Genomic DNA, 16,026 nt, shown 5'->3' with positions numbered 1-16,026 from the left:
CACCTGCTCTCTGTGCCTTCCCCGTCAGAGCGGTCCAGGCAGCCAGGGGCTTGACGGGCGCACTTTCCCCGGGTGCGGCGCGGCCACTCCCTTCCGCGGACCCAGTCTCAGTTTCCGCTGGCGCCAGGCGGGTGCGCGCGCCTTCCGCCCTCCGCGTCCCCAGCCCCAGTCCCCGCCCGCGCCGGTCGGGTGCCTGCGCCCTGTGTCTCACCGAGACCTTCCCCTCCCCCCTGCCTCCTGCCTCCGGCGGGGCTGGGCCCATCCGCAGCCTGCAAGCTCTTCTCTGGACTTTCTCGGTCCCTTTGTTCTGCGAACGGCCAGTAGTGTGTTGCGGCCGGTTAATTTTGTCTCTCTCTTTTGCTCTCCCACAGTTCAAGTTGGCAACTCACAGAAGCTCCCTCTGATTGTCCTCAGGGCACTCAGGCCCGGGACCCTAGCCCAAGCAATGCCGCCTAAGACTCCCTTCCCGGGACGGATCTCCGTCCTTAGCTCTTTTGTCTCACTTTTTAATCCTTTATATTTTGTCCTACCTCCTTTCGAAGACAATGGGCTGCTTTTCTGGGCGCCTGATGACCTCAGCTAGCGATCAGAAATTGTTTTGTGAAGTTTGCTCTGTGTTCAGTTATTCTTTTGATGAATTTGTAGGAGAGAAAGTGGTCTCCCCGTCCTACTCCTCCGCCATCTTGGCTCCTCCCTCGAACAGCACATATCTTGTTGTACATCTCCATTAGAACTCTTGGGTGAACAGGCGCATTGTCAATAAGTTTATAATACTTTAAAAAGAAATATTTTTTCCTTCATTTTATTTTTTCTGAGCAGTAGATCTCAACGGTGAGCTTAAAATATTTAGTGAACCATGCTTCTCAGGTGGCGCTAGTGGTAAAGAACCCGCCTGTCAATGCAGGAGACACAAGAGACATGGGTTCGATCCCTGGGTCGGGAAGATTCCCCTGGAGCAGGCATGGCCACCCACTCCAGGATTCCCGCCTGGAGAATCCCATGGACAGAGGAAGCCTGGCAGGCAACAGTCCATTGTGGCACAGAGTTGGACACGACTGAAGCTGCAGCATGTTATAAACAGATGTGCTATCATCTACACTGTTGTTTTATTTATAGAGCGGAGGCAGAGTAGATTTAGCACACTCTTAGGGGCCCTGGAATGTTCAAAGTGGTAAATGAGCATTGGCTTCAATTGAAGCCTCCAGCTACATTAGCCCCTAACAAGAGAATCAGTCAATCCTTTGAAGGTATGAAGTGAGGCAAACCCTGTCCTTTGAAACTTTGACTTCTCTTTAGCTATGGAAGTCCTAGATAACATCCCTTTCTAATATAAGGCTATTTCACCCATATTGAAAATACATTATTCAGTGTAGCTAACTTTATTGTTTTGAGTGCTGTTGTTCCTTACTAACTCTTAAAATTAGATAGTGTAAATCATCTAATGATTTTTCTTCTGTCTCAAAATTGTTTTGGCTAATTTAAGTTTTTTTTTTCTTAACGATCTCTATATAACTTGTAATCAGTTTGTCTATTAAAAATAAGCCAGCTGAACTGGCATTAAAACTGTTGATCAATTTTAGACAAATTGGGTAACTTAAAAATACTGGACTTAAAACTACTGAATATTACAATCCACAAGGAAGATATATCTCTCCATTATTTAAGTCTCCTTTAATTTCTCTCTGCATGCAGTGTTTTGTGGTTATCAGTATGTAACTCTTGCAGTTTTATAAAAAAAAAATCATTTTTAAGTGGGTTACTCTTTTGATGTTATTATAGGTGATATACATAAACATTTATTTTCTAGTTATGGTTGGTTTTTACATAATAATATAAATAATCTATGTATATTGATCTTTACCATGTGACCTTCCACTATATGCTCTTAGCATATTAAAAAATGGGATGTACAACTTAATGATCATCATAATAAATCTAGTTAACATTTTATCTGTGTATCTTAAAAGGAGATTCTATATAAACTATTAAGCGATCTGTGAATAGGATGCTTTTATTTTTTTTTCCCTTTCAATCAGTACAATTTTATTCATAGATTAGAACTTCCAGTATATTATTGAATCTGCCATAATCAAAAATATAGTGAATTAAATAATCACAAGAACACAAATAACAGTGTCAGTGGGATAGTTTCAATTATCTGGCTGTTTGATATTTGTGTAGCTAAAGCAATTATGTGTTCTTTTAGCAGACACATGTCAACTGGTCTTTGCAATTGAAGCAGAGTGATATTAACTAAGGAATTTGTGTCTTCAAATATAAATTAAATAGCATCTCCTGAAGGCTTTCTAGGAAAATAAAACGCTTAAAACTCTTCTTTTAGCTAGTATCAAAGGTAGACAGGTAAATTCTGTGCCCTCCAGTATTATTTGTTGTTATATATGTAAAAAAAATAAGCATTTACTCTTATGTGTGAACTTCTGATCAAGTGACCCCATACTGAAAAGTACTGTTACTTTGCCTTTCGAGAATTAATTCACTACTTTTTATCTCCTTTTTCAATTGCTGTTGAGTTAGTCCTACCTCTTCTTGGAAAAATCTGTTTGTAAACATTAGGATTATGACAATGCTATTCTATATTATAGTATATCAGAATATAGTAGTGGTGGTGGTTTAGTCACTGAGTCGTGTCCAACTCTTGTGCCCACGGACTGTAGCCCATCAGGCTCCTCTGTCCATGGGATTCTCCAAGTAAGAGTATTGGAGTGGGTTGCCATTTCCTTCTCCAGGGGATCTTCCTAACTCAGGGATTAAGCCAGTGTTTCCTGCTTGGCAGGCAAATTCTTTCTTGTCTGAGCCACCAGGGAAGCCCTTATCAGAATGTACTTACAAAAGTACTTTGGGAAACCAAGGCTGACATTCAGCTTAAAGAAGGGTCAAATCTTCAAGTATCTTTATGCAAAATAAGGAATCTCTACATTAAGGGGTCAGGAAATAAGAGCTCTACTATCCTACAATTAGCTTTACAATCATATAAGAAACTTTTATTTCATGGGAATATTTAGGATTTTACACTCTAAATTTTTATTTAATTTGTTCAAGGAATCAAGGTAAAGCAGAAAATGTTGGGATAAATAAATATTTTCTACCCTAATCTGAAAAATACATGATTATGCTCAAATCTCCCCCAATGTGCTAAGTTGCTGACAATATATGTTTTTATAATGATATACAGATTTATTTCACTGACTGATTTCTCAGACTGTAAGCCAGTATTTGGAAATCTAAAACAATCAGAGGTGCCTCTCTTGTCTTAATGAGACTCTACTTTAATTCCTTTGATTGTATTGGCTGGAGTTATCAATGCCTTGGAAAATAGAGGCTACTAAGACCATCTCTAGATCCCTTTATTCTCTAACAAATGCAGTATCAAACAATATTCAGATATTCTTTACTCATATTTGACCTCTCCTCCTAAATCACCAATTTTGTGATATATCAATTTTATGAATGATCTTGGTTCTCAGTCATTTTTATACATGAAAAATGCAAAATTCATCCAACCACATTTTTGTCTTTTCATAGTATTAAAAGTGATGGTGAACTTCTTTATTTTTGCCAAAGATCTCAGCCACATAGTATAAAGCAGGGAACAAAGATGTTATGTAGAGATTTTGGTCTTGAAGGAAAATTAAAGATCTCAAAGCATGAAATTAAGGTTATTCCCTTGAGGGAACAAAGTCTATCTTAATTGGATTATAAGAATTAAAAAAAAAAAAATACTCTAGGGAATATTCCTAAGAAACACATTATAAATCTTCCCACCTCATTTTAGAAAATATGATGTCAGTTTTACAGGTAAGTCATTTTCTACATTTGTTCACTAAAAATATGTTTTTTATTTTGTGTGAAGATTAATATTCTCACCAATATTGAAAAAACTATTTTCATCATTTATACTTGTTTTTTTCTGTTCAAATGTTAATGTTTCATGGCATTTCTGAAAAATCAAGTATTATATACAGGCTCTTCTGATGTGTATGTGAAAACTAAATTTAAAAAGCCTTAAGGTGAAATTCTTGCATAATGTTTCCAGTCATATCTTAATTTCACAAAAAAAAAAAAAAAAGAAATAATTCCAGCTGCGAGCTAAGTCTGCATTTAAATATTATCCTAATGTGCTTTCCTAAACAAATATATTCAGAGGTGTGCCAGTTTTAAAAAATAATGGAAACAAATTCCTCCTCAGATATTTGAATTCTTTATTTACTGTTCAAATTCTGCCTTCTCAGATTTTCTTTGAATGGCCATCTAAAAGCACTCCACCTTTATTTTCTCCATAGTGTTTTCTTCTAAGTGACATACTGCTGTAAACATTTGTCTATGTGCTCGATATCTGTTACCTCTCTTACAATATACGGTTCTCAAGGATAGGTAATTTGCTCACTCCTCTAACCCCAGGAGCAAGAACAAACAAACAAAAAAAAGCCTCCGTAAATAATGAGTGGGTGGATTTAAAAAGCAGAAAGAACAATTCTTCATTCTGTACCTTCTTAGCCATATGTCAAGAGATGCATCTACTCATTAAATGTCTTCTGAATGAATTTAAGCCAGACAAGTATGGGTTTCAAGAGAAAATGCTGGACTGAACATGTCTTCTCATGTGTGTCAAAAACAGTAGGGTATCAGAGGTGCAGGGACCACAGAAACTCTGCATCCTTCATTTGTCCATTTGAATGATGCCATGGACCTGCTGCTTTCCAGACCTGATTTTCATTCTTTTGGCTTTCTTTTTCACAGAATTTGAAAAAAAAAAAAATACCGAATATGGAGTTTTCCAAGAAAACAGGTTTAATCGTATATGTGTATACACAATTTACAAACAAGAAAGGGAAAGGGAATGTGTGAGTTTGTCAGTGTGTGTTTCCAGCATATATATAGAAAAATATATTGCAAAGAGATAAGGTGCAAATATTTACATAGATGTTCTTATGCATTGGTTGAGAAGAGTAATCTACTTACAGAGAGATAGATCAAACCTAAGTGACAAAAGAATGGAATAAATGCAGAATCAGGATCAGATAGAATTCTTCACTTTACCACTTTCAGTTTTTAAGGGATGAGAATATGTCTTCCCCTAACCACACTGTAGTGACTGAATTCATTCTCCTGGGGCTCACAGATGACCCAGTGCTACAGAAGGCCCTGTTTGGGGTGTTCCTGGTGATCTACCTAATCACACTGGCAGGGAATCTGGGCATGATCGTGCTCATCAGGACCAATCCCCACCTCCAGACTCCCATGTATTTCTTCCTCAGCCACCTCTCCTTTGTAGACCTTTGCTATTCCTCCAATGTTACTCCAAATATGCTGCACAATTTCCTCTCAGACCAGAAGACCATCTCCTACGCTGGATGCTTCACACAGTGTCTTCTCTTCATTGCCCTGGTGATCACTGAGTTTTATCTCCTTGCTTCAATGGCCTTGGACCGCTATGTAGCCATCTGCAGCCCTCTACATTACAGCACCAGGATGTCCAAGGACGTGTGCATCTTTCTAGTCACAGTCCCTTATACCTGTGGATTCCTCAATGGTCTCTCTCAAGCACTGCTGACCTTTCGCTTGTCCTTCTGTGACTCCCTTGAGATCAACCATTTCTACTGTGCTGATCCTCCTCTGATAATGTTGGCCTGCTCTGACACCTATGTCAAAAAGATGGCGATGTTTGCGGTTGCTGGTTTCACTCTCTCAAGCTCTTTGTTCATCATTCTCCTCTCTTATGTTTTCATCATTGCATCTATCTTGGCGATCCGTTCGGTGGAAGGCAGGTACAAAGCCTTTTCTACCTGTGGTTCCCACCTGACAATAGTCACTCTATTTTATGGAACCCTCCTCTGCATGTACTTGAGGGCTCCAACTGAGAAGTCTGTAAAGGAGTCCAAAATATTTGCAGTCTTTTATAGTTTTTTGAGCCCGATGTTGAACCCTTTGATCTACAGTATGAGGAACAAGGATGTGATCCAAGCCATGCAGCAAATGATTAAGAGAAATCTTTCATAATATTGCAGTCTAAATATCTGTTCCTTTAATATGACTGAATATCCATAACAGCCTTGTGTTTTTGAGCTTAGAAATGAGTAACACAGAACTCTAACTGTGATAGAATTCCAGGTTTCTTTTATTATTATTATTATTATTTGAGGATCAGGATCACTTAGTCATTGGGACAAGACAGATAGCAATCTCTTCTTTTGATTAAGCAGAGAGCTGTGTTTCACTCTTAGCCAACAGAATATTCTGATGTCAAACTATTTAACATTTTGCCTAAATTTTATAGTCTTGAAAATCAGTGTGGCTTTCAGGACCCAAATTTAAACTCAGTCGTTGCAATTCTTAATCCAATGGTTGACCTATTTGGAGTCTCTAATTTTTTAATATTCTACTTATTGACATCTATTTGTGATTTAAATTTTTGTACTCTGTAAGTCTTTGGGTGAAACTCACCTCAGAAATTCGTGAGAGTATACATCAACATGTGTGAAAAAATCATAAGTAACACAACTACAGATGAGTTCTCACTTTTAGTGAGTTCAGTTTAGTCACTCAGTCTAGTCTGACTCTTTGTGACCCCATGAATCGCAGCACACCAGGCCTCCCTGTCCATCACCAACTCCCAGAGTCTACCCAAACCCATGTTCATTGAGTCGGTGATGCCATCCAGTCATCTCATCCTCTGTCATCCCCTTCTCCTGCCCCCAATCCTTCCCAGCATTAGGGTCTTTTCCAGTGAGTCAACTCTTCTCAAGAGGTGGCCAAAGTATTGGAGTTTCAGCTTCAACATCAGTCCTTCCAATGAACACCCAGGACTGATCTCCTTTAGGAAGGACTGGTTGGATCTTCTTGCAGTCCAAGGAACCCTCAGGAGTCTTCTCTAACACCACAGTTTAAAAGCATCGCTTCTTCAGCGCTCAGCTTTCTTCAGCATCCAACTCTCACATCCATACATGACTACTTGAAAAATCATAACCTTGACTAGACGGACCTTTGTTGGCAAAGTAATGTCTCTGCTTTTAAATATGCTATCTAGGTTGGTCATAACTTTCCTTCCAAGGAGTCAGTGTATTTTATTTTCATGGCTGCAATCACCATCTGCAGTGATTTTGAAGCCCCAAAAAATAAAGTCTGACACTGTTTTCACTGTTTCCCCATCTATTTCCCATGAAGTGATGGGACCAGATGCCATGATCTAAGTTTTCTGAATGTTCAGCTTTAAGTCAACTTTTTCACTCTCTTCTTTCACTTTCATCAAGACTCTCTTTAGTTCTTCTTCACTTTCTGCCATAAGGGTGGTGCCATTTGCATATCTGAGGTTATTGATATTTCTCCTGGCAATCTTGATTTCAGTTTGTGCTTCCTCCAGCCCAGCATTTCTCATGATGCATATAAGTTAAATAAGCAGGGTGACAATATACAGCCTTGAGGTACTCCTTTTCCTATTTGGAACCAGTCTGTTGTTCCATGTCCAGTTCTAACTTGTTTCCTGACCTACATACAGGTTTCTCAAGAGACATTATGCATTAAATCCTAATAAATGAACTAGTGAGAAAATGATCATCTCCACTTATAAGCTTTACTTGTTAGGCACAGAGGGACTAAATGACCTGCCCAAAGTCATTCAGCCACTTAGTAGCACAAAGGCAATTTTATTCCAAATTTTCTCTCTTTCCAATTCATATTGAAGTGGCTAAACCTCTTTTGTGTGCATGATAAGTTACTTCAGTCGTGTCTGACTCTTTGTGACCTTATGGACTGTAGCCCACCAGGCTCCTCTGTCCACGGGGTTCTCCAGGCAAGAATACTGGAGTGGGTTGCCATGCCGCCTCCAGAGGGCCTTCCTAACCCAGGGATCGAAGCCGCATCTCTTACTTCTCCTGCTTTGGCTGGTGGGTTCTTTAGCACTAGCGCCACCTGAGAAACTCAGCTAAATCCCTTATTATATAACAAATACTGGATGGGATGTTGGGGGTGATGAAGTGACCAGGTTATTGCTATAAATGATCATGGTAGTTGTAATGAGAGCAAAATAACTAATAACAGCTAATGTGAATTTCTTTTACATGTCCTCAGGATAATTTGTGGGTAATAGAACTGTCTTGTTATCCATGTAGCAGGCAATTTTGATACGTGGAAGATTTATTTTGACTGTATTTTATGAATATATGTTTCAGATTATAAAACACACATATTCATTATAAATGACTAGAAAATAAAAAACAGATGTGAAGAAATAACTTTTGAGTTATGTGTTCTAAACCAATGAATGAATTCTCTTTGTGTTTTTAAATACCTCTTCTCAATAATTTTATGTACATATATTATTATAATTGATAAAGCAAAATTGGATTCATGTGCTATATATAAATTTTGAGTTTCATTTGATAGTATAAGGTTTATATTTCAAAGATACTATTTTTGGTGAGCACCACTTATAATGCAGTTAATATTAACAATTAAATCACACTAACTTAGTTACAAAAATAATTGAACATATTAATTGTAGAAAAACAAAGAAATACCAAAAAAACATAAAACATAATGTTTTCCCTGTTTTTTAAATTAATTTATTTATTTTCATTGGAGGCTAATTACTTTATAATATCATAGTGAGTTTTCCACACACTGACATGAATCAGCCATGAGTGTACATGTGTCCCCCATCCTGAACTCACCTCCCATCTCCCTCCCCATCCTATCCCTCAGGGTCATCCCAGTGCACCAGCCCTGAGCACCCTGTCTCATGCATTGAACCTGGACTGGAGATCTCTTTCATATATGATAATATACATATTTTGAAAAATATTTCAGAAAACCAAACGTACAGTAACCATTACCAAGGGAACAAGGGATTAATAATGGTCACAAGGTCAGGAGGCAATCCATATCTCAAGAAAGAGGATCAAAACTAAGCAGTTTTGTCATAAAGAGAATGTTTACTGAAGGAGACCCAAGCCTGTCTCACACAATGACCTCAGTCCTGGGAGAAGCTTGATGTTCCGCTGATAAGGAACAGAGGATTTATGAGAAACAGCATGTAGGAATCCTCCTGTTAAACATCCCCTGACAATCCCCCTTATTTATTTATAATATTTTAAAAAGGGTTCTGACCATTTGAGTTTGTTTAGTTTTAACAATTTTTGCATGAAGGCAATGATAAATGACACATATAATTGTCAAGACAATCACCAAAATTACAATTCCAGACCCTTTGCTGTGAGTAATGCTTTGAAACCATCCGTGTGGGTCTAGCCCCGATAATTGATCAGCTAGTTGTTCAGCTAAAGTTTCCAAATTAGTGGAAGAGGGCAGATTTTTAGAAAAGGTATCAAAGATTTCTTTTTGTAATAATTATACATCCAGAGAGGCATTATCATGTATGTTTTATAAATGAAATTTGATTTGTTCCCAGTTGTAGGCACTATTATTGAATTGAACAGGAGTAACACAAAATTGAGTAGAATTCCAATCACATTTTAGAATCACCTGTTTTAGTACATCTGTTAATTGATCTCCAACCCGTTTGATGGCTGTTTTTAGTTCCTGTATTTCATCTTGAATATCTTCATCTATCTGAGCTTGAGTGGCCCACATAGTATGGGCATCTTTAGTCCAATTTTGGATAAAATTATGTGTTTGAATTGAGGTTTGTAAAGCAACACCAGTGACAGCAGCAGTGGTGCAAATAGGTATTAATCCAAAAATGCCAAAAATCAGCCATCCAATGAATCGTTTAGATCGCTGGAGCAATTTAGTAAGTGTCCGGGAAGCAAGTCCAGCCATGGGACCTTCTTCTCAGGGCCACTGGAGATTTATTGGTAACCACAGATTACATCAAGATCGAAGAATCAAAAGGGAGTCATTTCTCAAGGAAATGGAGGAGTTAAGACAAGTATATAATTTGCAATTTATGCAAGTTACAGAACGTAAAGTCTTATTGAATTGTAGATTTCCTATAGCTACAACAAAAGGAAGTGGAACACAGGCTTGTATAAATTATGATTGATTAGAGCGAAAGAAATAATTGCTATGACTACAACTGGTCCCTGTGAAATGTCCAGTCCAAATCCCAAGTTCTTCAGTGCTTGCAGCAAGCTTCCAGATGACCCATTGTTCAGGACCAATCTGTTTATCGAAGATGATTCGAGGACGAAGGGGGGCCATTCCCCCATCAGGCCACCCAAGAAGTCCTTTGTCATGGTAGTGCTCCTTTGTAATATTAGTAACATTCCACACTACTTGAGTAACATAATCACACACAGTGCTGTTAATATCATCTGAGCAGTTAGATAACCACACACCATGGGGTCCCCAATCGACAGTTGTTTGATTAGCCATAAACATTAATTTTCCTGATTTGGCCTGACATTTGTCCCAATGAACAGGAGTATATTTCAAGTTCTCATTAGTAAACCCTTTGCACAGTGTTTTTTGTTCTTTCCCTAACTCTTTCCCTAAAGTTTCAGTAGTATAAACATGGTTCAGTGACAAAGAAAGGGCAGTAAATAATCCAAGCAAAGTCCAAAAGTCCTCTTTTAATTAGTTAATTAGTTCCCCTTCTTCTTCAGGGTGTGAGGGTCCTTGAAGGCTCCAGGGAGACGGCATATATATGGAATCACTGGTTAATACGATTGGTCCTCTCTCTATCCATTCTACAACCTGAAGTAAAGGGGGGTTGGGTATGTAAGCCCAATAAGTGTGATTAATTAGTTCAGTTCCAGCAGGGGAGGCACAAGCAAGCAGAGCAAGCAGGGCAACGAAAATATTTTCAGGATTCCAAGGCTTTCCCTGTTGAGAAATGAGATTTTATGCTTGATTAGTAAGGGTTTTTATTTGTCCCCAAGAGGGGAGATCATAAGGTTGATGCCGCCGAGGGCAGTGTCTTCTGGAGATCTTTAGAGCTGTCATAGCCCATATGGAATTTCTTCCTCCTGGGGTTTTTGTTGTCTCTTCTCTATCTTGAAGGCCGGGGGCCCCCTTGGCTCGGATCGTCTGAGGAGGAAGCCATGTGAGTTCATTGGATCCATCTGGGGAAATACAAGCATACCCCTTTCCCTCTAAGATTAACTTCCCAGATTTCCATTGTTTATTTAACCCGTCTTGGTACCAGATAGGCAGAGGAAGAGAAAGTGAAGAGGCTCAGTCGTGTCCAACTCTTTGCGACCCCGTGGACTGTAGCCTACCAGGCTTCTCCGTCCATGGGATTCTCCAGGCAAGAATACTGGGGTGGGTTGCCATGAGGAAGAGAAGAGTCCTTCAATTCCTTGAAATGTTTTTCTGCTCTTGTCAAGATATCCCCTTGTGGTAAGTTTAAAAAAAATTAAAACAAATAAAGCTGTATTAACAATAGTTACAGGTTTAGAAAATATCTTATGTTGGAATTTAGTAAAGTCTGCTTTAGATAAGGAAGACAGCAGTGTTCTTGTGTATTTCCCCCTTTTTAACTTTTTTATTTGTAATTTTAGTGTGTGATGTGCTCGTTCGACTATGCATTGTGCCTGTGGATTATAAGGGATGCCTGTAATATGTTTAATAGAAAAGGATTGTAGAAATTGTTTGAAATATCTTGAAGTGTAGGCAGGGCCATTATCTGTTTTAATAGAACTAGGAGTTCCCATTATAGCAAAGCAGGCTAATAGGTGAGTTATAACGTGTTGTGTAGCTTCAGCATGAAGAGGTGTGGCCCATATAAAAGAAGAGTTGGTGTCAATACAGACATGTAGGAAGGAAGATGGAGAAAGTTCAGGGCAGTGAGTTACATCCATCTGCCATAGTTCATTAGGTTGCAATCCCCAAGGATTAATACCTTGTGCAAAGGGTCGGAGATGCAGGGGTCTACAAGTAGAGGAATTATTAAATAATTTCTTTAGCCAAGTGGTATGGGATTTTCCATAGCTGGTGTAGGGAGCCAGAATTGTTGTGTAACAGAGCATGTTGTTCTTCCGAGTAGCAAAAGAAACAAGTTTATTAGCCTGTTCATTACCATGAGTCATAGGACCAGGAAGGGAGGAATGTGCCCGAATATGGGTAATATAAATGGGTGAAGTGCAGTTTCTAATAATGGATTGTAATTTTAAAAAAAGTTTGTTGAATAATAGGCTGATTGGAGTTTATTGTAGAGATTTCTATATTTTTCAATACAAAAACTGAATATAAGGAGTCAGAGAGTATATTAATGGGGTAAGGATGTAGGCAAATAAGTTGAATAAGAGCATATAATTCGTTTTGCTGAGCAGAATGGAATTTAGTGTAAAAGACTTTATATTCTTTGAGAGACCAGAATGAGGCTTTGGTGTTTTTAGTCACATCTATATAGAAAACTTCAACTTGTGGTATAGTCTGTGAGCTGACAATGTGGGAAATGATGCATTCAGTACTTTTGAAGAAATTCCATAGCTTATTAGATGGATAATGAAATGAAATTTCTTCAAAATATTCCAGAAAGTCTATTTGAAAATCGGTGGAAGTTTGTAATGCATTCTCAAATTGAGATTTATTGATATGTATTACAATTTTATGAGGATCAGAGCCAATTAGAGTTTTAGTTCTATTTATTCCATTGATAATGATGAGAGCAATTAAATCAAGGTAGGGTGTAAGTGACTTTATTCCTCTAAAATGGGTATAAATCGATTCTACTGGGTGTTCTTGTTGGGCAAGAAGTCCTATGGGAGAATGAAGAGAGGGGGGTATAAATAATTTTAAAGGTAAATTTAGTCTGATATGAGTAAGAAACTGTTTTTGTAATTTATTTTGCACTAAATAGAGTTCCTCTCGTGCCTCTTGAGAAAGTGAACGAGAGCTATCTAAAGTAGGATCTCCTTTCAAAATATTAAGTAGATTAGTCAGTTGATAATTAGCAATGTGTAATGAGGGTCTAATCCAATTTATATCACCTAAGAGTTTTTGAAAATCATTTAAAGTTGATAATTTATCAGTATGAATCTGAGTTAATTGAGGAATAATACGTTGTCTATTAACAATAAATCCTGAGTAATGGTAAGGTGTAGAGGTTTGAATTTTTTCAGGGGCAATGACTAACCCAGAGTTTTTTAAGCATTGTTGAGTTATATCAAACATGTGTTGCATTTCTAAAACAGATGGAGCCGAAAACAATATATCATTCATATAATGAATAACAAGAAAGTCAGGAAATTGTTTTCTCACAGGCTCAAGGGCTTTAGCCACATAGTATTGGCACATGGTGGGAGAATTCATCATTCCTTGAAGCAGCACAGTCCATTGATATCGTTTATGAGGTCCGATGTGATTAGGAAAAGGTAGAGAGAAAGCAAATCTCTCTTGGTCTAAAGGGTGTAAAGGTATATTTAAAAAAAGCAATCTTGTAAATCAATAATAATAATGTGCCAATTTTGAGGAATAGTAGTAGGTGACGGGATTCCTGGTTATAATACACTCATAGGTTTCATAGATGCATTAACTTTTCTAAGGTCTGTTAAGAGGCGTCATTTCCCGGTCAGGGAAGAGATTCAAATTATGATGTCATCTCAGATTCTGTGGCAGTTCAAAAAGCGGGACAAAATTGCTCAATTACTTCTTTTGCCTTACACTTCTATTAACTCCTCTAATAATGTATGAACAGGCAGATTTGGCAGTACAAATAAAAAACAATCCTTATGGACATCATTGGTATCTGAATATGCCTGACCAAATATAAATATCAAAATTAATGGTAAAACATTAAGACCTTATGTGATAAATGCACCCCTTAATCTAATAGGAAGGGACTTACTTATGCGATGGCAGACTCAGATATACATCCCACATTTTTCCTAGGGGCCACTGCTCATTTAACAAATAAAGCAATTATTAAAATAACTTGGAAGAATGACTAGCCTATTTGGACAGAGCAGTGGCCCCTTATGGAAGAAAAATTACAGGCTGCTAAAGAACTTATAGACACACAATTAGAATTGAAACATATTGAGGAATCTTGCTCTCCTTGGAACTCTCCTATTTTTGTTATAAAGAAATCTAACACTTCCTCTGCAATTTTCTGGAAGAGTTTGAGGAGGATAGGTGTTAGCTCTTCTCTAAATGCTAGAATGGTAGAATTTTTTTGGTAGAATTCAGCTGTGAAGCCATCTGGTCCTGGGCTTTTGTTTGTTGGAAGATTTCTGATTATAGTTTCAATTTCTGTGCTTGTGATGGGTCTGTTAAGATTTTCTATTTCTTCCTTGGTCAGTTTTGGAAAGTTATGCTTTTCTAAGAATTTGTCCATTTCTTCCAAGTTGTCCATTTTATTGGCATAGAGCTGCTGATAGTAGTCTCTTATGATCCTTTGTATTTCTGTATTGTCTGTTGTGATGTCTCCATTTTCATTTCTAATTTTGTTGATTTTATTCTTCTCCCTTTTTTTTCTTGATGAGTCTGGCTAATGGTTTGTCTATTTTATTTATCTTCTCAAAGAACCAGCTTTTAGCTTTGTGGATTTTTGCTATAGTCTCCTTTGTTTCTTTTTTTCATTTATTTCTGCCCTAATTTTTATGATTTCTTTCCTTCTACTAACCCTGGGGTTCTTCATTTCTTCTTTTTTTAGCTGCTCTAGGTGTAGAGTTAGGTTTTTTTACTTGATTTTACTCTTGTTTCTTGAGGTAAGCTTGTATTGCTATGAACCTTCCCCTTAGCACTGCTTTTACTGAATCCCATAGGTTTTGGGTTATGTTTTCATTTTCATTCATTTCTATGCATATTTTGATTTCTTTTGTTTGATTTCTTCTGTGATTTGTTGGTTATATTCAGAAGTGTGTTGTTTAGCCTCTATATGTTTGCATTTTTAATAGTTTTTTTTTTCCCCTATAGTTGACATCTAATCTTACCACATTGTGATCAGAAAAGAGGCTTGAAGTGATTTCCTTTTTTATTTTTTTAATGTACCAAGGCTAGATTTATGGCCCAGGATGTGATCAATCCTGGAGAAGGTTCCTTGTGCCCTTGTCAAAAAGGTGACATTCATTTTTTTTTTTTTTTTTTTGGGGGGGGTGGCAGTGAAACGTCCTATCAATATCAATTAGGTCCAACTGGTCCATTAAACCATTTAAAGTTTGTTTCCTTGCTAATGTTCTGTTTAGTTGATCTATCCATTGGTGTGAGTGGGGTATTAAAGTCTCCCACTATTATTGTTACTGTTAATTTCCCCTTTCATACTTGTTAGCATTTGCCTTACATATTGTGGTGCTCCTATGTTGGGTGCATATATATTTATAATTGTTATGTTTTCTTCGTGGATTGACCATTTGATCATTATGTAGTGTCCTTCTTTGTCTCTTTTCACAACCTTTATATCAAAGTCTATTTTATCTGATATGTGTATTGCTACTCCTGCTTTCTTTTGGTCTCCATTTGCATGAAATAACTTTTTCCAGCCCTTCACCTTCAGTCTGTATGTGTTCCTTGTTTTGAGGTGGGTCTCTTGTAGACAGTATATACAGGGATCTTATTTTTGTATCCATTCAGCCAGTCTTTGTCTTTTGGTTGGGGCATTCAAACCATTTACATTTAAGGTAATTATTGATAAGGATGATCCTGTTGCCATTTACTTTGCTGTTTGGAGTTCGATTTTATGCACCCTTTCTGTGTTTCCTGTCTAAAGAAGATCCTTTAGCATGAGTTGAAGAGCTGGTTTGGTGGTGCTGAATTCTCTCAACTTTTTCTTGTCTGTAAAGCTTTCAATTTCTCCTTCATATTTGAATGAGATCCTTGCTGGGTACAGTAATCTGGGTTGTAGACTTTTCTCTTTCATCACTTTAAGTACGTCCTGCCATTCCTTTCTGGCCAGAAGAGTTTCTTTTGAAAGATAATATTTGTTCTTTGTGTTTGATCTCCATTAATTTGATTAATATATGCATTGGGAAGTTTCTCCTTGGGTTTATCCTGTTTGGGACTCTCTGGGTTTCCTGGACTTGGATGGCTATTTCCATCACCATTTTAGGGAACTTTTCAACTATTATCTCCTCAAGTTTTTTCTCATGGCCTTTCTTTTTGTCTTCTTCT

The 16,026-nt window shown here is 37.6% G+C and overlaps 2 protein-coding genes across 2 annotated transcripts in view; both read left to right on the top strand.

The window, feature by feature from the left end:
* Positions 1-16,026, top strand: part of LOC122450481 (fatty acid desaturase 2-like protein FADS2B) — a 914,319-nt gene that overhangs the window by 397,448 nt on the left and 500,845 nt on the right. The gene's annotated exons all lie outside the window — the stretch shown is intronic.
* LOC122450534 (olfactory receptor 5M10-like) lies at positions 5,086-6,018 on the top strand. The gene has a single exon (XM_043482908.1). It carries the CDS (start codon positions 5,086-5,088, stop codon positions 6,016-6,018), a length of 933 nt encoding a protein of 310 aa, XP_043338843.1.

Source organism: Cervus canadensis, chromosome 11, assembly GCF_019320065.1.
Source record: "Cervus canadensis isolate Bull #8, Minnesota chromosome 11, ASM1932006v1, whole genome shotgun sequence".
Classification (NCBI taxonomy): Eukaryota; Metazoa; Chordata; class Mammalia; order Artiodactyla; family Cervidae; genus Cervus; species Cervus canadensis.
The sequence above is the reverse complement of the archived record's forward strand: the minus strand, read 5'-3'. Positions and strand labels throughout refer to the sequence as shown.

Bases quoted from the DNA above. Each gene is read 5' to 3' on its own strand.
- LOC122450534 (XM_043482908.1), top strand. From the start codon at position 5,086: ATGTCTTCCCCTAACCACACTGTAGTGACTGAATTCATTCTCCTGGGG.